The 21,672-nt window shown below is 44.2% G+C and overlaps 1 protein-coding gene across 6 annotated transcripts; it reads right to left on the minus strand.

Moving 5' to 3' along the window:
* Positions 1-1,030: 1,030 nt before the first annotated feature.
* Positions 1,031-21,548, minus strand: zbtb7b (zinc finger and BTB domain containing 7B). 6 transcript variants are annotated; one of them, XM_053432102.1, is made up of 5 exons: positions 20,385-20,548; positions 20,153-20,293; positions 18,873-18,982; positions 4,251-5,323; positions 1,031-4,137 (listed from the first exon to the last, which is right to left on the minus strand). In XM_053432102.1, exons 4-5 carry the CDS (start codon positions 5,315-5,317, stop codon positions 3,504-3,506), a joined length of 1,701 nt encoding a protein of 566 aa, XP_053288077.1. In that variant the 5' UTR covers positions 5,318-5,323; positions 18,873-18,982; positions 20,153-20,293; positions 20,385-20,548; the 3' UTR covers positions 1,031-3,503. The 6 variants fall into 6 exon arrangements, with proteins under 6 accessions (XP_053288077.1, XP_053288074.1, XP_053288075.1 ...); XM_053432099.1 differs by lacking the exons at positions 20,153-20,293; positions 20,385-20,548 and adding an exon at positions 21,368-21,548; XM_053432100.1 differs by lacking the exons at positions 20,153-20,293; positions 20,385-20,548 and adding an exon at positions 21,252-21,548.
* Positions 21,549-21,672: the final 124 nt, after the last annotated feature.

The raw sequence follows: 21,672 nt of genomic DNA on the forward strand, positions 1-21,672 counted from the left end.
CGCTGGCCAAATAAGACTGAATCTAAGTTCACCGAAAAATTTTAATTCCCTCATTATCTACTCACCACTGTTCCAATGGAGGGTTTGGGTAAAGTATTTTGAGTCCACAACACACTTTTGGAGCTTCAGTGGTAAACAGCGTTGCATCCGAATCCAATGGTATAGTCTTCTTCAGACGTAATAAAAGCACAAAAAAAAAAAAACATGCCTCATCCAAGTGGAAGGACTTATTGAGCAAAGTGTTTTTACAGTACTCTATATATATCCAGAAATGAACTGATTTGATTGTACACATGTTGGACTCTACTTTGAAAAATCTCCAAATCTATACAGTAAAAATGTTTAATATTCAGTATGTAGGTAGTCAGAGAGACCCTGAACACAGGCATATCAGTCTCTCTCTGAACTTATTGAGCAAAGTGTTTTTACAGTACTTTGAAGTATCCAGAAATTAGCTACTTGAAGCTAAAAATGTTTGACTTATTTTGTAAAATCTCATAATTTGATACTGTCAAAATGCTATTCATAAAAATGACACAGGTAAGACGATATATACTTCGTCAATTATTTTTATGCATTTTGTATAGGCTCCATGTCAACAGTTTATTTTGATTCCCGAAAAGGGCACTGACATCAGTTGACATTATTAAAGCTGTATCAGCTTCATATTTTCTCAAATTGAGCTCGACTTGGTCAACATCATCTTAGATATCAGAGACTTTCCTCCCACAGATGTACTCGTGGCCAAGTCACACGAAATATCAGTACACAAATGCTCAAGCATTTATGAAACTAGGTTTATTTGGAGCATTTCTTCCATGTTTTAGAATTTTTTTTGTCCCTGCTTATATTTCATAGACGAAACTTGACCAGGACTCCCTGGCAGATGAGATATTGTATCTCAATGGAATCTTCCTGGTTTAATAAAGGATAAATAAACAAAATTGCAGTTTGTGTAACAAAAATATGAACATCACTATCTGCTTTAAAAAGAAGAGCCTTTTTTCACACAACACATTAAACAAAAATGGCAAGCTTAGATATCTTTATTTCTTTTCTTTACAAGAACTGAAACATGGGACAATAAATTCATAGCTCTGAGAAGGTTCCACTAAAAACTCAAAGACAAAAAAAAATGTATCCCTGATAGCGGGGTCTCTGCTCATTACAGACCCCATGTCCCTTCACCGAAGCCAAGAAAACAAACAGCTCACACAGAAACACACACTTCACAGCTGGCATCAGTTAACCCTCATTCACTCACACTGCTCCGACTGGGAGCAGCTACACCCTCCACGAACAGGACCAACTGTCACTCCGCCATTCCAGTAGGACTGGTTCCAGTAAGGCCAGCAGTTTACTTTCATTTGTCTGTTTTCACCTCACGATAGGTTTGAATCATTGTTTTTTCTTTGAATGTTAAAATACAAAAGTCACATCTTCTTGAAACTACTGGCCTTACACTTAAATGACGAGTGTGAGTCGCCCTGTAGCACCAAACTATTTCTTCCCATTTTATAATTTTGTATAATCACTTAGTGCATTGCTCAAGATTTCCTGAGAATAGTTGCAGCACAAAAAAACCCAAAGGCAACTCCCAATATATTACATTTGACAATAGCTGTACCAGTATACAGGAGGAAGAGTATTCGATGTATGTGTGTTACAAAGACGTCGTCCTATTGTCTATTTCGATCACAAATTTAAAATGGAATTGAGTGAGTTAATGGACTAGACAGAAAATCAGACAAAAAGGCTTGAAGCTCTCAAATCTCATAGTGCAAATAAACAGGAAATAAAAAAAATAAAAATGGTTTACTACACAGCAAGGAGCGGATAGTGCACACAAGGCCAGACCGGATCAACTGCTACAGCAGGTTCTGGCTACATGGGTATCACAGGAATTGGAAATAAGAAGACAACAGCATGTCTTTAAGAAGCCATTAATAACTGCATTACAGCCTGTAATGTACTGGTCCAGAGAAGCGTAATGAAACTAAAAAGGTTTTTGGTCAAAGACAGACAAACACAAGTTAATGGCCCCTTTAGACACAGCGGTGGCCGATCTATAAGAACTGCCATGCAATGATACAGTACTATACATGTTGATTCAACAACAGAAAAGCATGGAAACGTCAAACAGCAAAGTCATCTCGTGGTCCAGTTACAAAAAGTTTTGTTTGCTCTGTTCCCTTCTCTCTCTCTCTCTCTCTCTCTCTCTCTCTACCCCGGAGGATGGAATGTGCCTGTGTTATTGCAGTACCTGACAGGCTTCAATGTGCAAAGAACGCTTTTGAGGAAGAATCGCCAAAAGAAGACACGCAGCCCGTAAAAAAAAGGCGTTTAGGTATACGGAGATGTTGAGCCAAAAATCGATATCGCAATGCAGCTTCTTGTAAGACTTAGTCGAGTAAAGGTGTTGTGATCTGTTTCCAACCCTGGATCTGCTCTTGCGCAAGAGTTTCAACAGAAGAGCCATAAATAAATAACAATAAATAAATAAATACAGAAGACAGGGGGAAAGCGATCATTCATACCCTCACCTGGCTCCCTTTTCTACTTTTTTTGATTTCTCCCCGAACAAGGAAACCGTAAGGAGTGCATTGGAAGACTGAAATCCGCAGCCTCTGGGAAAAGGAAGAATTGTCTTCAACATTTAATCAGCATCAACTCATTCATCCAAAATTCGTCTCTTTTGGTCAGGCATCGAACACAGAGCTCTACCGCTCTGCAACACTCACATATGGAAATGGATGCTCTCTCATGGCGATCTAAACAGTTGGGCAGGATTTTTCTCTTCAAACCCAACATTTGCCACAAATCACTTCTCTCCTCTCCTGTTAACTTGAGATCCAAGAAAAACAAAACTACAATCTTTTGGTTCAAGCACCAAATCAAAGCAAAGAGTCAGAATTAAAATCAGAAAGAAAAGATAAAAAGAACCTTATTGCTTATAATGTGCAGGTTGGATTTAGGCTGCAGTTCCACTGATAACCACCAGAGGACAGTGAGCACACACACACATTCTTGAGATATACATGATATGAGTTCTGGATTGCACCTGAATCAATACATTATATTTGTAGCTAAAATATACATCTTCAAATATCCCTCCAACTTGCTGCTCTGGATTTTAGTTTGCATAGTGAAAAGCATCCCAGTACTCACACACTTGAAACACACACACACACGTCCAGCTAGAAAATCCAATCATAAAGAAACAGCTCAGACCTAAAATACATACAAATAAAACAGCAAACAAGGAATACAATTTAAAAGGACAAATGAAATTAAATTCCAATAGCCAGAAGACAAACATTTAAAATATCTCTGAAAACCCGTTTTCCATTATTTTCTTTAAATATTATCGTTTTCTTTAAAGCGCTCTGTATATAGGAGCAGCAGGTCATTAGTCCAGCCACCTGAGTGAGATTTTTATTTTAATTTTTAAATTTTTTCTGTGGATGCTTTACCCACACACACAGACACACACTCTCCTTCCACTATTCGTCGTCCTCCTCCTCGACTTCCTCATCTCCGATTTCCTCCTCTCCTTCATCTGCCCATTGATCGCGGAAGGCAGCCGGCGAATGGGTTCCCCCTGGATCTTCTATCTCCGCCTCTCTGGCCCCTCGCAGATCCAGCCCCCGCAGGAAGAGCTGAGGGTAGCCGACCAGCCTACCCCTGTGAGGCCCGAGCTGAGCCAGGGCCTGAAGGGCGAAACGGCCCCTCTCCACGTCGCCTGGAAACAGCAGCGAAGGGCCGGGGCTGGACCCGCCCCCACCGTCCAGGGCCGTGTTGGGGAGAAACGCAGAGGAGTGGGCATGCGACAAAGCATCAAGAGGGTTGGAGTGCTCCCTCCGGCCCCCATCGCTCTCGTCCTCCAGGAGCTCAGGACCACGCCTGGGCCGGCGTGTGCGCAGCTCCAGGCAGCTGTGTCCCTTGCGGTGACGTTGGAGGTGGTCCTCCCGGGCAAAGGCCTTGTGGCAGAGCGGGCACTCGAAGGGTCGGGCCCCACTGTGGAGGGACAGGTGGTTTTTGAGGTCGTACGAGTGTAGGAACCTGGCGGGGCAGTGGGGGCATGGGTAGGGGCGCTCGCCTGTGTGTTTTCTCATGTGGATCTTCAACTTATCATTCCTGAAGGAGAGACAGAGAGGAGCATGAAGGGTAAAGAACAAAAGAGTAAAACAAGTAACACATGATGAAAAATGTAAAATGTATATTTTGTGCATATGAAGAACTCTCTCTACCGGGTGAAGCGGACTCCACAGGCCGAGCACTGGAAGGGTTTTTCTCCGGTGTGTGTCCTCATGTGCCGGGGCAGTTTTCCCGCCCCGTGGATGATCTTCTGACAGACGGGACACTGCTGGGGCGTCTGAGACTTCCTCTTCCTCCCCGCTCCCACCGCTGACGTTGCCGCTCCTCGCTCAGCGACAGATGTAGGCGTGGAGGTGCTTCCCATCAGCACGCCGTCATCGCCTTCCATGTCCTCGTTCTCCGACAGCTTGTCAATCGATCGTGGGACAGGAGGAGGGTGGGCTGAACGCGGGCGCTCATGCATCCAGTGAAGCGGCCCCCCGTTCATGGTGGCACCCCTCCCTGGCTCTCTGATCAACCTGGGGTCTCCTCCGTTTTGCCCTAACTTGGGGCACAGCTCCTCCTGATCGGGGCTGGGCGGCTGGGTGGACGGGAAGGAGCGGAGGCTGTCGGACGCAGGCGAAGGGTGAGAGATGGGAGAAGCAGGTGAGGCGATCAAAACCGAGGAAGTGATGTGGTGCAACCCAACGTTTTTCACTTTCTTTTTGTAATTTTTTCTCCGGGAGCATCTCTCTACACCCCTCTCTCCCTCTGGCATCCTCTTGGGGGCTGTGTGTTGGGCTCTCTGCTCCTCGGCCGTCTCCCCCTCGGCCTCCACCGTCTCCCCCAGGATGTCTCTGCAGGCATCAGCCACACACTGGATGCCCAGGAGCTGAGCCCCTCGCAGCACGTCTCTCATGCCAGAGCTCGGGACGGTCAGCGTGGCGGTGTAGGCGAACTCCAGCAAGGCGTCCAGGGCATCGGGCGCCACGCAGTCCAGCTGGCAAACGCTGAACCCCCCTCCGCCCTCGCCGCCCCCCTCCTCGGCCCCGAACAGCCCACGGAAGTATAAACTGACGGCGGCCATGACCGAGCGGTGAGTTGGATAGCGAGCCCCGCGGGAGGTCAGCGTGAGGTCACACAGGAGCCCCGTCCTCCTCTGGTCATTGAGGTGGGACAAGACCTCATTGCTGTGCTCTGGGAAGGGGATCCCGATCAGACCGTCCTCTCCTGGAGACATTGCCACCTGCATGACAGAGAGATGAGATCAGGTGAGTAAGACTCTGGTGCCTGAATCAAGTCAAAATCTGCTCTTGATTTGGATTTTCTTTAAAAAAGGCATAAGCATTATTCTACCGCTGCAGTTCAGAAGAATAAGAGTTCACCCTTCAGCCGAGCCAAACTTCAATGTCCCAAAAGTAAATCTACAGTAGCGTGACTGGCTCAGAGAGTTCACTTTCAAGTGAGGACCTATTTAAACCAGGCTTAGCAACAAACTCTCTCCCCTTATCCTCCCCTTCTCATCCCCCCCAGTACTTTTCTCTCCCAATTGCTAAATCAGGAGGCTGCAAGTTTGGCCAGTGAGACAAGGGCTGGGTCACGAGTGGACGAATGCAAGAAAGACCGGACAGCGAGTCGGCGGAAGAGGCAAAAGACAAAAGCAAGAAGAAGAAGAAGAACTAATGGTCGGAGCAGGGGCACATGCAAAAGGAGATCGATGGCAGTGACGTGGAAGGGATGCAGGATTACACTATGCACTGTAGGTGCGGCAACCGTGGGGCAGTAGGTTAATTCCTGCGTGAAACCTTTATAGCATTAGCTGTTTGATTAAAATAACTGGCGAAGAAAGAGAGGGACTAATGGAAGAGGAAGAGAAGAATGACGCGATGGAGGAAGTGACAGGTGAGAGTGGGTGAAAGCAGCGAGAGGGTGGAGGGGGTGGGATGGGGAGGGGGGGGGGGGTACCAGTGAAAGAATGAGGACGGAAAAAAAAGAGAGAAGAATTACAACGTTTTGTGAAAACTGCGTATGACGAAGGAGATTTTCTCAATTCTTTGTCGTTTACTTTTGCTCAATATTTACCTGTAAAGTGAATGGACACAGTAAAATGTCCTTTGAGTCAAATAAGGACAATAACTCTAAGTGTCTCTTTGACGTAAGAAGGCCTGCTGGTAATAAGACCCAACAACTCCCTTCTTTAGCTCCCTGAGCTCGCACCTCACCCTGTCCACAATATACCTGCTCAACAATATCACACACGCACACACACACACACACACACACACACACACCTGAGCGGACCAGATTTTCCACAAACAACCTACCCCCCAGAACCCCCCCCCCCCCCCCCCTTCATATCCCTCCCATAGCAACTGGCAGCCCCCTGGCCGTCCAATAAGAGTGTTCGCACGGTGCCCAGAGGGCTCTGCACAACCATGGCACATCCACCTGACTAACCTGCTCCAAAACACACCCTATTAAACACACACGCACACACACACAATACACATGCACACACATTGCGTGCCAGTCTGCGGCTCCCCCCCCACCCACCATTGTTCGGTTTAACCTGTTATGTGATAATCTTAACGCTAACCTATTTATGGAAAAAAACGTACAATCGTGCTCCACCCACACAACAGAAAAAGGTAGATGTAAAAGTAATTCAATTTACACTTCTGTGAGACCTGCCAATGCTTTTGTGCGGCTCAAACTTTGTGATCTTTGCCAACCACTCGAATCGATATCCAACGCAGTCGACAAGGAGCTAATGCAGCCAGAAGTTGAGTAAATGTCGGTCCTACCTTCCCTGTCTTTATGCGCACGGGCACAGTCAGCAGCGTGCGCCTCATGGCATCCATATTTTCGCTCTGTGCACCAACAGATTCTTCTCCCTCGCGTTCCTCCTCTCGGTCTTTTGGAAACCACTCTCGTTTTTTTTGTACTTCCTTCTACGCTCAGAACCTAAAACGTCTGATCTCTCTGTCAGAACTTGGGGTTAAGCGTTTCTCCCTCGGGATGTCTGCCTCTCTCGCACATTCTGTCACTCACTCTCCTTCCTGTTGTATCAAAAGAGGGTGCACAGCGCCAAAGACAGGTTCAGAGATACCCCTCCCCCCGGGTCGCCTACGCACCCCCCCTCTCCAAAAGCCAACGGCCCATTTTCCGAACAGTTTCCGATAAACAGGATCTCTGCCTCGTCGCCGTCTGCCCGCTCAGAAAGCGGCAAAGCAGGTGGATGGGTGCATCTGGGGTCATGTCATGGTCGGACCGTGGATGATGCAGAATAAATAACCTTCAAGCTTCAAACCCCGGGCGTGAGCTGAGCGGGCCTGACAGGCAGGAAGCCGGCACATGCAACCAAAACACCTCAGAAATACCAATATTTTTTTAGTCTAGTCAGAGAATGTCAAAGTTGAAGAACAGTGTAAGAACCAAAATCATATTGGCATTATGAGTCATAGTACACCCCAGAACAAACATAAGGTCGGTGCAATATGAGAGTTAAATGGTACAGCAGCGTACTACAGAGTGGGTGAGGTGCACAGAGCTCTTCCTTTGAAACTGACGTCACTGACGGCTTGTGGTTGAATAACAGCGCGGCCTCGACAACAGATATTTACTGTTATTTTTTCCAGCCAAAGTATTTTCATAAGCGCTATCTCCTTTGTGTGAGGCAACGAGGACATTGGTTAAGAACGTTTGATTGGTCGACTGTTGATACAGAGACGTGTGGAAGTTAAGAGGCATTTGTTTGCGTTGTCTTCTGCACAAACACACACACAGACACACATGATTTTTTCATTCACATCAAACAAGAGCGGTAATGACTATAATTAGTGAATTGACAAATAGATCCCAGCTACAGCTATTTTGATCATGGATTAATCCCTTAAGTCATTTTTAGGCAAAGATGCCAGATGAACTCTGATTCTCAGTTTGTCTGCTACTGAATATCTTTGGCTTTTGGACAGAACACGACATGTGAAGACGTCACCTCAGGCTTTGGGAGGTTGTGACCAGTATGTCTGACATTTCAGAGACCAAACATCGATTTAATAAATACAATAACTTATTTCCATCGATACATCCTGCACACATGTCCAGTAAAGTCATCAGCAGATATAATAACACTTCTCGTGGAAGAAGCATCATGGTTGAAAGAGAAACATTATCTGACGCCCTAAATCTGTGTAGGACAAAGTTTAAAAGCATCACTCGACCTTGTCTTTGTACAGTTTGTATCTCTGTAAGTTGTGATAAAAGATTCAAGTGTCACTGTTTGATACCATCCATAGTAAAAAAAAACAGGACCCCTGCTATTAGTTATTATTATGTGCCTAAAAACAATATATCATCATGTTTCTGAAAAGCCGTTAACAAGTGAAAAGTCACAAAGACTCAAATCTGACCAAAAAAAAAGCACTGCAGCACACAACAACGCATGTTCGATATCCGGCACAGGGGGAAAGACAAATCACACACACACACACACATCATGGGTGGTTGAAGCACGTTAGTTCAGGCAAAAGCCTTTGAACGAAAGACGTGTTCGGAAAATAATAAGATTGCAAAGAAGTTACAATGATTCCCATCAATTTTCTGTCTGTGTGTGAGTCACATAATACTGACACATCCTGACGTGCGCACACACACACACACACACACACACACACACACACACACACACACACACACACACACACACACACACACACACACACACACACACACACACACACACACACACACACACACACACACACACACACACACACACACACACACACACACACAGAGAGAGAGAGAGAGACTGTTCTTAAACCCCCCTCTCCTTCCTTTTCAACTTGTTTCTGTTTTTTGTTGCTAACCAAGGACATGTCACCTGCATAAGTTGCTGAATCTTACAACACATTCTCAAAACAAAGAGCCCACAGGAAGAGACCACAGATAGTTGATGTAGGGCCCACTGAAGAACTAGTTAGTTATATAATGTTAGTTCACATGCACATGTTAAACTGTACCAGACACCAGAGCTGGTGTCATTTTAAGTTTATTCAGGTTCAATGCCTTATTGTCAAATCACTCATATCCCTGTTTGCTTTGAGATGTGTTGTTTAATGTCACGTAATTTTATAAACAACAAACACTTCATGAAAAGTGTTTTAACTTTCAAAATATGCCATCTATTCACTTTGTCACGTGGAGGAGGTTCTGTCTTCACCTCTGTCAGTTTGTTTGTTCGTTGGTTTGTTTGATTTTGAACAAAATTGCACAAAAACAACTAAATGGATTTTTTACAAAACTTAGTGGAAAAAAAACGTGTGGGTCTCGGAAGACTCCATTGAAGCTGGGTGCTGATCCAGGAATTATTCTCTCACTTTCAAGAGAGGAACATTTTCACAGTTTTCCGGCAGAATAATTCGTTGATGTTGAAAAAAGTCAGGCACATGTAAGGAACGGATTTCTACGAGTATGTGATTTTGATTGAAGTGGACTGTTGGTCCTTGGCAGACGTATGAGCTCATGTGTTTGTTTGAAATCAAGATTACACAAAAACTATCGATTGGAAGAAAATGTGTGTCATGTTTAGGGGTCGGATATTTAGGAGTGTGTACAAAAAATCTGGATCTAGTGAATTTAAATGTACTTTTGATGGAACAGATATTATCCTTTTTATAGTTCAGTTACACTTTATCTGGAAAGTCCAACTACAGAGCGTTTACAGAGGAAAGCCTCGTATTATTTTCACTCTGTATACAATTCACTAATCTAATGTTCAACAATTTACATGCAAATATTAGACCAACAATTACTAAACCACTTGAAGGGTGAGGTTGACAGTTGGCCCGACAATTGTTAAATATATAAATACTCTGTAAACTCCCTGTAGGTGGACGATCCAAATGAAGTTTTAGCAGCAGATCTCTTATCTCGTTGGTTGTTTTTCGTTCTCGCCTCCCACTCTTCATGACGGCGGTGGAGGAATTCACCTCCTCTGCAACTCTACGGTTTCCTCGTCCCTTGCTTTCGGTATGCGAACGCTCTTCCTCTCGCTTAACAATCACGATTTACTCATTGGTTTAGCTGTATATTAATAATCTGATCAGGAGAGCGGCGAGCCATAGGTCGTATGACGTCTTAAAATAAAGCCGAAACCAAATGAACCGTGTTGAGAAGAGAACACAGCGAGGATTCGTTTTTTACTGAAGAGGAAATGGAAACTTAAATCCACCGTTACTGTCCAGAACAAGTTCCATGAATTAGTTTGACTCCTAAAAAAAGACTATATGTGAGCAGGCCAGGAAAGTGACAGCTGCAGGACTGACCAAACCTGCACAACAAAGATTTATTCTCCTTCCTAAAAGCAGGTTATGGTATCCATCCAACGTCTGTATCACAGAATCCCACTGCACACACAGAGAGCATGTGACGACTGGAACCAGAGCTGTTCGTATTATTTTTATGGCTCTTATTTTCCGTTAAAGGCTGTAAGTTTTCCCAGTCCACCTCAATTATATCAGGCTCCAGCGCTAAGGGGGAAAATATGACTTTATACTGTTCACAGAAAAAGTGTAGCTGAGAGGGAGAAGGAGAAATGCGTTTATGAATTCTGATGTCAGATATTTTCCAAAGTGCCTGTACGTGTGTGTGTGTATGTTAGTAAATGTGAGCATGTATGGTTCACTGCATGTGTTGTTTCTCAGTACACACTAAATCACTAAAAAGGCAGGAATATGGATAATTCCAATACATTAACAACGTCAGAAGTTAAAATGAAATGGAAAAGGTGAGGAATGGAAATTTCAAAGTAGACTTATGAAACTTTTGCAACAATTTTAATGTTTTTGTGCCAAAATTATTTTGCGTAATGGCCCATTTGGGACAATTTTCTAAACTGGTGGCAACTCAAAAGATATTTTTTTAAATAAAAAAGGTCAGAAACAAGGAGCAGAGGTCCTTTCTGTACAGTCAATGAAACACACACACACACACACACACACAAACACACACACACAAACCCACCTGTTTCATTCATATAAAATCAAGTTGATATTCATAACTGAAGCAAAACGAATGATGAAGCTGAACAAACAAAAACAAAGCAGACAAACGTGTGGAAAACAAGTTTCAAGTTCATACCGTTTCTCCTCCACACACTCGTCCTCCTCTCACTACTCCTCTTCTCTTTGACAGACGAGTTTTAAAAGGTTAGGAAAGACAAAGATGTCCCCCCCTCTCTTATTTGGGGGGTAGTGAGGGGAGTGTGATGCTGGGACACATTCGCAGAGGAAGAGAAGAGGAGGAGGAGGAAGCATGAGAGGAGATGAGAGTGCACACACCACACAGTGCACACACCACACACTACACACGCACATCTGCCAAACCCAAGCTGCTGCTCTCAGCTCAGCAGAGCGCTCTCACAGGAGCATCTGAGTGCAAACACCTTCACAACCATTACTATGGTCGAAACTACACACAACTCCTGGCTCCACACGGAACCGACACGTCTTCCACTAACACGTCTCGTCTCCTCTGGGCAGCGAAACACAAGCTCCGGCAGCTCCGCGTCCCAACAGTTCCCTTCAGACTCAACATTTGCATCCCACCACCAGATATAAAAACAGATGCGACCGGGGAGAATTTGAATCAGCATTTGAATTTGTCAAAGACTTGAGACACCATCGTGATAATTAGAACAACTGCCCCTGTGCCAACTCTGGACTCAGGAGGAGTGAAAGAACAGGAGAGAAAGAGAGAAGTCAGCTGGTGTTACTCAGCAGAAGTCTTTGATTCAAGGAAGCCCCAGCAACCAACTCCTCCTCTGTCCTTACTGTAACTGGGCCATTATGGTGTGTGTGTGGGTGTACGTGGGAGTGTGTGTGCGTGTGTTGGTTTACGCATGTGCACACTGTGGTCTTAGTTCCTAGAACACATTACATTATTCATTTGGCTGGCAGAGCGGAGGCCCTTATCCCCTCGCCCTCCCACACCACAGTGAGCTATAAGAGCAGCCCGTTTGCATGCCAGACCTGGACACCGGCGTGAATCTGCTGCAGGATTATCGGCTTATCAACGCGTGTGACATGAGACATTTGGGTGCACATGTATGAGCTGGGCCCTCCATTTCTTTACAATAAAATAATGTAAAGAAAAATGTGTCTTTCCTTAAATCTATACAGCTAATACTGTACATATGAGGACATCATGCCAGTAAGTCACTGCTCAGGAGATATTTGCACTAAATACAATTATAAGATATAATTTGTCATTTTACTCAGGCAGAAATAACTGTAGAATAAAATAGAATGTTATTGCAGCCTTTAATAAAAGGAAAACACAAAATGTATGTATTTAATTTTATGTATTTTTTATCGCATTTAAATTTACTTTACTCAAAATGCCCACCGAGGGATGAATACAGTTTTTAGAATTTTGAGTTTGGAAGATAAATGAATTATTTAAGACTCGTAAAGTTTTTTGTAGAACATTAAGCTAATTCTTCTTTACAGATTTTAATTATGAAGAACCACCCCACAATTACTCAGAAATGTATCACTCAAATTAACACCAAACGAATTCACTATAGAAGAATGACAAAACACCACCTTAGTGCTTACTTAACGTTCTGAAATGAGTGTAAGGTGTGATTTGTCTGCCGCGTTCGCCACAGACGGAGCAGGAGCAGGAAAATAAATCAATCTGAGGTTGGAAAGAGGAAAAGGCTCTGAGATTTGAGATGAGACAACAAAAGGAAAATGAGGGTGGTATGTTTTCTAAAAACACACACGTTCTTAGAAATCACACAAGAAACAGTAGGACATGGGGGAGGAAACACATGAGAGAGCCCGAGTGTGCGAGTGAGTGAATGGGGTGTGGGTGTAGAGATACACTGGGAGATAAAGCCGTGAAGTGGGGAGGTGAAGACAGGAAAATCTAGTCCCGGCCTCAAACAATCTGTGTTAGCGAGGAGACATGAAACAAGAGTCGAGAGAGTTGTGTTACAGGGGGAGAGGAAGGGGGGAGACAGAGGGGGAGAGGAGGGAGAGGAGCCGTGTCATGACGACTGGGAGATAAACGGGGCGATCAAGCAAGAGGTTAGCACATGCACGCAGCCACAGGAAGCAGCAAGAGTCCTTGCAGGTGTGCCTGTGTGTGTGTGTGCGTGCGTGCAGATGTCTGTGGTAGAAGCCACCTCTATCATTAGCATCACAAAAAGGGAGTTTCAGCCTAAGATGGAGAACACACACAGACGCGAGAGAGAAGGCCTGCTGACGGAGTGGTTTCACACTTTACTCTCCCTCTCTCCAAGCTCCTTATCTGGTCAGCACTTTCTACCCCCAACACACACAACTGTGCATGTGTGTGTGTGTGTGAACGCTGGGGTGACAAGGTGCGTGGGCGTGGAATCACATGCTGCACCCTGCATCAATTAATACGCCAGGAGGGAATCAAACTTTGTTTTTGTACGACAGCAAACGACACAAATCGTTTCATTGCAGTGAAGCACATTGTAATTTGTCATCAGCACTGTTGAAACTCAGCGGGGATGTTTTAACATGTCGCGCCATTGTGCAAACAAACTAAGTGTGTAGGTGTCATCGCGGAGACGAGCACCAAGCGCAGGAACCAAGGGCTCAGTCGACCTCCAGCCTGCAGCTTTTTATGAGGCGTCAAGTTGAGAATCAACCAAAGGAGTGGTTTGCACATTAACTTCATAATAACTCCATGTTTACATGATGATAATAACTCCATGTTTACATGATGATAATAACTCCATGTTTACGTGGAGTTATTATCATGGAGGTTATTTTCAGTAGGGACAGTAGGATGTTCATTATGAGACAGAGGCGACTTTCAGACGCCTTCGATATCTGCGCAAAGATGCCAACGATAGTATTGTAAAATTACTATTTTGTTGAAGCTATGAAATAGCTTGTCCATTAGAAACCTGAGACTAAAATATTTAGCTGCACTGTTTCTTTTTAAATTGTTGTTTACATGTGTAAGGTGATATAACTTGGTTGGTATTTCATCATATAAAAAGTGGCAAAGCATGAATGACTATATATTGTTATTTTCTATTTTCTGACTGTCAATTAATGTCACACTTTTTTCAAACCTTCACAAATACATATATAAGATTTTGTATATGCAAATGTGTGAGTGTGTATCGGTTCAACTATCCCCACATTTTTCTCTTCACCAAAGTCAGACAAAACACTTATCAGCTCACAAGAACACCACAAGCTGGGGACCGAAAAAAAGGTTGTAAAGATGAAAACCTCGAGCAAACCATAAGCTTAAAAAAAAGTATCTCAGTCTAAAGCGCCGACTCAACATCATATTTGATGTTTCTTTCTTCTTCTCATTTGCCCCTCAGGTGAGGAGGTGAGGAGGAGTTGGGGCAAGAGTCTGAGGAAGACGTGAAAGAAATGATGTTTATCAAAAGTATTATTTTTTTACAGTTTATCAGTGTGTATTCATGTAGTGAAATTATGCCCGTGTGTGTGTGTGTTGATTACACTGAGTTTCCACATCACTGGGAGGGTCTCAACAACTGATACTCTCCTTCACAACTGACCATTTTAGAGGAAGACATTGCAAAAGCGCTGGACACACACACACACACACAAATGTCGCAAAACGTACTGATCCTGATCAGTATCCTCTTCCTGTGCTCAGTGAAGATGGTCGACCACTAGAAGAGATAGAGAGATAAATGGAAGACAAACTGACACATAGCAAACAGGCACAAAAAAAAAACAGAACAAAGAAAAGTCGGCTGTTGTAGCGACGAGATAGAAAACGATAAGGGGAGGACATGAGTGAAAGATGTGTCACCTTCTTGATGAATCAATGAGAATGAGAAAGGGAGTGTTAGGGCTGTCACTTTACTGGAACTACAATCCACGAATTATAATCAGAAGTTCAGAGTAACTTCAGTGAGGAACTTGTGATCCTGCTCACTGGTGCACAGCTGCATCACCAACTGCTGTGGTGTCCAAAAAGTCTGGATCCAGAACCAGACAAGTGTGTGAGCACAATTAATGAAACCGACAGATCAGGTTAAAATGACGTGTTTTTTTTCTCCTTCCCAGTTTGAATGATGAGAGGCCAATTCAGTTTTTGGAGGATTTAGAATATGATCTATATGATGTGTCATGTGCCCTTTCTGCAACAATAATCATGTTTGTTTTCTTAAACATGAACTAAAGCCACGCTGTTTAGTCCAAAGGGGATGGTCTGCAGGCTTCAGGAATACAAGCCTCCATTTGCAGCCGTGCTTCCCCTGTGAACAGCACATGTGAAAGGGGGTCGGTTTCAGCATCTCTTACTCCCGCTGCCTGCTTCTGTTTGGGTGTTTGCTCTCACTTTCCCTGAAGTGTTGCCTCACTGTACTTATTTATGATAACCGCCCACTCGATATGTACAGAACCAATTGCAGGGTTACAAGAAGAGCTGAATCATGATCACTCCGTCCGCCTGTAGCTTTTTCTCAAGTCTTTCTTTCTTCATCGACTCTTTACGAGAAGGAGAAGAAGGAGAAGAAGAAGAAGAAGAAGAAGAGTCACGGACCCCTGCTGACTGGTTAATGCTGGGTGGCGTGGGTTGTGGCGCTGGTGGTCGAGAGCGAGGGAGGGCTGTCAAATGCGACACAATCTCATGACTGAAAAGAGGAAATGGCAGATACATAACTTCCCCTATTGACACAGATCGAGTGGTGGCAAAACTCAACTGTAGTAGCGGCAGACTGGATTAGAGACAGTGTGTGTCACCCCTGTGCCTCGATGTGGAGAAACATCCACCTTATATGGTGAAAAACGCTGCGTTCGCCAGAGGTCAAAGGCCAACGTGATGCCTTTTACAGTAAAGGAGACTCTCTGTCATAAAACTGAGTTACCGATTACAAGTTTGCTCTTAGTTAAAATGAGCCGCAAATCAAAACAACATCGGGAGATTTTCTCGTAATCGATGTTGCACCTGAGAAAAAAATTGGCTGAGACACCCTCGAATTTAAAGGGGCAAAGAGAGAAACCCTCACTTCTTTCAACTCCCACCTTTTCTCTCTCTCTCTTTCCCCACCTTCCTCCCACTCAGTCACTTTGTATGAAACTGAAAGACCAGTGTCTGAAAAGGGGGAATTTATAAGGGCTTACATGCCCTGAATAAAGCATTTCCTGGAACTGTGTACGTGTAGATCTATATGTATGCGGGTGTGTTCTTTGTGTGTGTTTGCGTGTGTGTGTCTGTGTGCGTGTGTTCCTCATCTGACAGACCACTCAATGTCACTTCCCCCCCCAACCCACCAGTTTAGGGACACATGGTAGTCACACTCCAGCAAAGCCACAGTCACATGATTAATCATACCTTCTTACCCACTATAAACACATTCACACTAACACACAACTTTGATTCCTGTAATGCAAGAATTTATGTAATGTTGCTTTTATAATAATTGTTAATAATGTTTTTGCAACTTTCTGAGGCCATAATGAGTGAAACTTAAAGTATGACAGATATGGAGGAATATCAGAGTCTCAGAATTACTCACACTTCCTTAAAGATAAGTTGAAGAAGTGGTAGAGAATTAGCCTCATCCATAATCCAAGCCGAAAGGACTGTGATAAATTCGGTCAAGGGTGTTTTATCAGTTTCATATTGGTCTTATCAAATAATATTCATTAATATATAAACTGCCCATGTCAACAAAACAAGAACCGATAACCACATACCAAACAAAACAGGACGACAAAGCAACGATCTAAGGTTTACTTTTATCACAGCACGCTAATATTTGTATTAAAAAAAAAATTATATATATAAAGTGCATCAGAAGTAGCACTAAATAACATAATTAGGACCTATATCTGAACATATTTAATCCCTAGAATGTGATATATATATATATATATATATATTTATATATGTATATATATATATATATATACTTTTTAAGGGCAAAATTTCTAATAATTAAAAAATACAGAAAGGAACGCTTTCTTGTGGCTTCTGATGATGATCAGCAGCAGATTAAAAATAAAGGACTAAATGCGGGTTTGTGTTTTAAAACTGGAACCTGTATTTATTTAATGAGTCTATCATTATCATATAATATCAAGATAGCCATTTTTAATATGCCATTTTAGATAGAGAGTCTTTGTTGCTGATCGTAATGTGTCATTTAGTCCGTACTGTTATACTTTTGTCAGCAGGCCTCAGAGCTAAACAAAGGCAGCGCTGCTTTGTGCTTATTATCCAATATAATAAAAACCTATAAATAACCTTGGCCCGTTTCAAACACATGCGTTTATTTTTGGCATCATTCCCGAGCCGTATTTAAAAAAGCCGATAGAAGTTATGGAGCGTCTGCAGTCATCAAACCACAGAGGAGTTAACTTCCAGGTTGCCTATAAAATATTTAAATGTTTGTCCACTTTATTCGGCTCATATTGTTTTTCCTAGGACGAGAAATGTTTTGAAGAAGCCCCGCCCCTGTAAAAGGTTCCCCTCTGACCCTTCATGCACGTCAGTGAGGATTGACCCACAACTACATCATATTAGTAGTGTTTGACTGAAATGAAGTTAGTCAGGTTTTATTTACAGTTTATCTGTTTAGTGGACTGAGCCTGATGAATGTCTGTTTTTAGTCATTTAGAATTTATCAAACTTAGTCTGAACCTGAATCCATGTTTTAAAACATTTCATATATTGGACTATAACACTATCGTGTGATATTAGTAAAGATTATTGGATGTGTGATTAGCAGCTGTAACTAAATAATTTATAAAATAATTTATTCATATTTAAATTACCTGGTCACTCTATGATATTTTAGTTCATAACAACAAGCAAAACAACTAGTCAAACACCTAATACTCAATTTCTAATTCACGTCCGTGCCTGTAGGGGGTACTAGTTAACAGAAATCAAACGTATATAAGTTTACGACAAACAAGAAAAAAAGACTTTTAAAGAAGTATCACACAAATTTATATCTCACTTCGTCTGCTCCGACTTTCCTCGTCCGCTCAAACAAGTCAAACTTGGGTTTTTAACCAAAAGCATCTCCAACGCGTCAGTATGCTTCAAACTTCAATGTTTGTCAAATCCTTAAAAAGCTTTGAAAATCCATTCCACCACACTTTTCTGATGTCAGCATTAAAAAGGCTGCAGCCAAGAATTTCTGCAACTTTCCTAAAACTGAAAATCACACCCAACTCATGCAGTTTCTAACCAGTCGTCTTCTTCTCAACCATTCTTCACACAAACGTTTCCATCACTTCGTACGTGCATGAATGTGGCCGTCCAACAGTGTCCAACTGTTGTCCTCATTTGTCTCTACGATGGCAGACATGCTGCCACACCTTTCAACGTCACTGTGTTAAGGTGCCATAGTTTGGCGCTTGGTGCGTGTTCAAATAACTTTGGAAAACCTCCTCCCTCCACCACGCCCTTTCCAAAACCCACAATCAGACATTCACTATAAATGTCACGCCGTGATCTGCCAAATGTGTGGAGCTGGAAGTTCTCGCTCAACTTTTTTCTGTTACTTCTCATGTCGACACACAAGAGCAACACTTAATGTCTTTAATTCCCAATGTATGGTCTATAGTCTCCATACTCTTCACGAGGACCACCTTTTCATCCCACCTCCAACTGAGGCTCTATACTTTTGCCTTTAGTCTTTGCTAACCGTGGTTGAGAGTATAAATAAAAGTGTGTTGAAAAAGGTGAGGGATTGATCCTGACATTTGTGGTGGAAAATTCATTATATTGTGTGAGATTTCTACCTCCAGTCCATAAACCCAGAAGAAGATGGGTGCCTGCCTTTTGTCTCTCTCGCTCTCCTCTCCCCCTCCTCTTTGGTTATTTTGCTCTGAGGTCAGCTGAGGTCACACACCTGAGGGAAAACACAAGGAGGCATTTCAAAAATTCATTCAATTTAACAGAAAAGCACACACATTTTATTCAAGTCAAGTTTGTAACATTGCTTTTATTAATACTTTTTCATACCCAAACATCAACTGAGGAGAGAAGTTTCAAACAATACATGCTGCTCTTTGTGGTAAGTATTTTTCAATATTAAAAGTTCAGCATGCACTTGTAACGACCATCGGAGGATAAGTGGATGAAAAAAATATCTCGGTTTTTGTTTGTTTTAAAGCTGGAAGCTGTATTAGTTTAATAAATATTATATTATCATATTCATCTGAACACTAAAACTGGGGGATAGGTAGTGCTGCTGTTGAAGATGCAGCTGACAACACAAGTGACATTAAAGACATTGAAGCCGTTTTTTTAATGAATATCTTCAAAGACTCAAATCTTCTCAGTGAGTTGTGTGATATGAAAGGCGCAAAGAGAATGTGGAGGAGTGGGGGTTATGTAAAAGAACAGAAAAAGAGAGAGACGCGGATAGAGACCGACCGCTTCCTAATTTCACTTCTGATGAAAAAAGATCTCCAACAGACAGTAGGGTTGAGAAAGCGCGCACGCACACACACACACACACACACACACACACACACACACACACACACACAGACACAGACACACACACACACACATAGACACACACACACACACACACACACACACACACACACACACACACACACACACACACACACACACACACACACACACACACACACACACACACACACACACACACACACACACACACACACACACCACGCAAGATAACAACTGATCACTACCATGTTGTACAGAGGTGAATCTTTCATGGATTCCAAAGCTCACACAGAAATACAGGTAAATGTGAAAATACCTGTGTCTGCAGATTCAGATCAACGATGGAGTGTCAGAGGGAATAAGAGAGGGGAGATCACAATAAGAACAAGGCAGGCCTGTATAGAGAGCAGGGCAGGGTGGAGGGGTCATGTCAGGACAGCGTGAACAGGGGATAAAGCACAGATGTCTAATTATGTTGCAGACAAAGTTAGTCCAAACAGAGCTGCCATTAAGAATTTAGTTGAAAACCCTGACGGCTCCTCCGCGCGTGAGGAGACCGTCCCAGGACACGAGAGCGTCGGAGATGTCCACTCACATGATGGTGGTGTGTGTAGAGGGAATAAGAGAGTGAAACAAAAACAAGAATCCAAAAGGGACTCAAGGGGACTTTTCCTCCCTTCAGTCGAAGCTCGAGGCCGGAGACAATGTGTCAGCCTCCCTACCCAGACCTGTGAGCCTGAGAGGAGAGCCAGAAAACAAACTAACATACACACACACAAAATACTTTGACAACACCTGAGCCTAGAGGGTATAAAGGAATTAATTACCTGCATGGACGCCTAAATATTTAACCGAAAAGGCTGTGCCTAAGACAGGGAAACCTAACTCAAGCCAGTAGAGCTTGTTAGGCCGGTCTGTCAGAGGGGCGAGTCAGCTACACAAAGATCCACACGCATACACACACAAGCCCACTGTCACACACACCCACCCACACGCACACGCACACACAGCCAGGCAGAGGCCTTAACCTAACATTACAGCCTGAGCACGTCCCACTGCAACATGGGATAGTGGCAGGATTAAAATAAAACACTGGGTGCGCCGCGGGGAGGATGATGATGGTGATGATGATGATGATTAACAGACCACTGAGGAGGTCGTTTGGGCTGCAAGAGGCTAAAAGTCCACCATGCACCGCGCTGCGTGCCCGCGAGCGGAGCGGGGAGAGAGAGGCGGGTCATGTGCGTGAGAGCAGGTGAGTTTTGGATGTCAGTCGGTGTTCTCGGCTATAATTAGCAGCTGAGGCTCCAGAAACGCACCCGCCGACCCCTGCTGCTGCCGCGGCTCCCCTCCCCGCTCACCTGGCCGCTGCGCACGGCCGCACGGTGTGTCCGTGCAGGCACCTGCCGCCAGAGACAGGACGCAGCAGCCAATGTTCCATTAAAAACAACTAAAGCCCAAAGCGCGCCACGGTTTTATTATGAGGGAGGAATAAACGTCGACTGGAGTTACCGAATAGCCGTGACGTGGAGGAGTCCTCCCGTGACCCCGATCAGAACCGGGAGGGAGGGGGTGAGGGAAGGAAGGAGGAAGGAGGCTATATTCTGAGAGACCAGCCGGTGCTGTCATGGCAAACACCTAAACCCCCGTGCCACCCCATGGATGCGGGTGGAGCGGCCAGGTGAAGCGGTTACCTGAGCGCCGCGGCGGGGAGACACCTGTCCTGACGCGTCGCCTCCCACCTGAGCGACCTCCACACTTCCTGGATCGCTCCGTCCCACCCCGCGCTCACTTCTTCTCCTTCTCTTACTTTTTTAATCCTTCTGTTTGTTTCTTCTCGCTTGGTCCTCGGCGCGTCACACCTGCGCTTCTTCTCCAAGCCGTGCGTCAGCGTTTTTCTCCCGCTCGCTCCTCTGTGGTGCAGCCGCTCTTCCCCGCAGACGTGCCCCGGCTCTTCGCGCTGCTCTGACCCCCCTGTCTGCCGCCTGCCGCCTGCCGCTGGCCCACTCCGACTCCCAGCTCCTCCTTTCTGAGAACCAGGAAGCGGCTTGCCCTACTTACACCCACTCGCGGATTGGCTCTGGCAGGGCAGGGGAAGAAGACCGCCGGGGTGGG

This window comes from Pleuronectes platessa, chromosome 10 (genome assembly GCF_947347685.1).
Source record: "Pleuronectes platessa chromosome 10, fPlePla1.1, whole genome shotgun sequence".
NCBI classification, from domain to species: domain Eukaryota; kingdom Metazoa; phylum Chordata; class Actinopteri; order Pleuronectiformes; family Pleuronectidae; genus Pleuronectes; species Pleuronectes platessa.

What these genes read in the sequence shown, in the direction of transcription:
- zbtb7b (XM_053432098.1), bottom strand. Translation starts at nt 6,938, where the DNA reads ATGGATGCCATGAGGCGCACGCTGCTGACTGTGCCCGTGCGCATAAAG. An exon ending in TGCGCATAAAGACAGGGAAG is followed by an intron (nt 5,324 to 6,881) that starts GTAGGACCGACA and finishes TCTGTCATGCAG; the next exon opens with GTGGCAATGTCTCCAGGAGA. An exon ending in TGTGGAGTCCGCTTCACCCG is followed by an intron (nt 4,138 to 4,250) that starts GTAGAGAGAGTT and finishes TCTCTCCTTCAG; the next exon opens with GAATGATAAGTTGAAGATCC.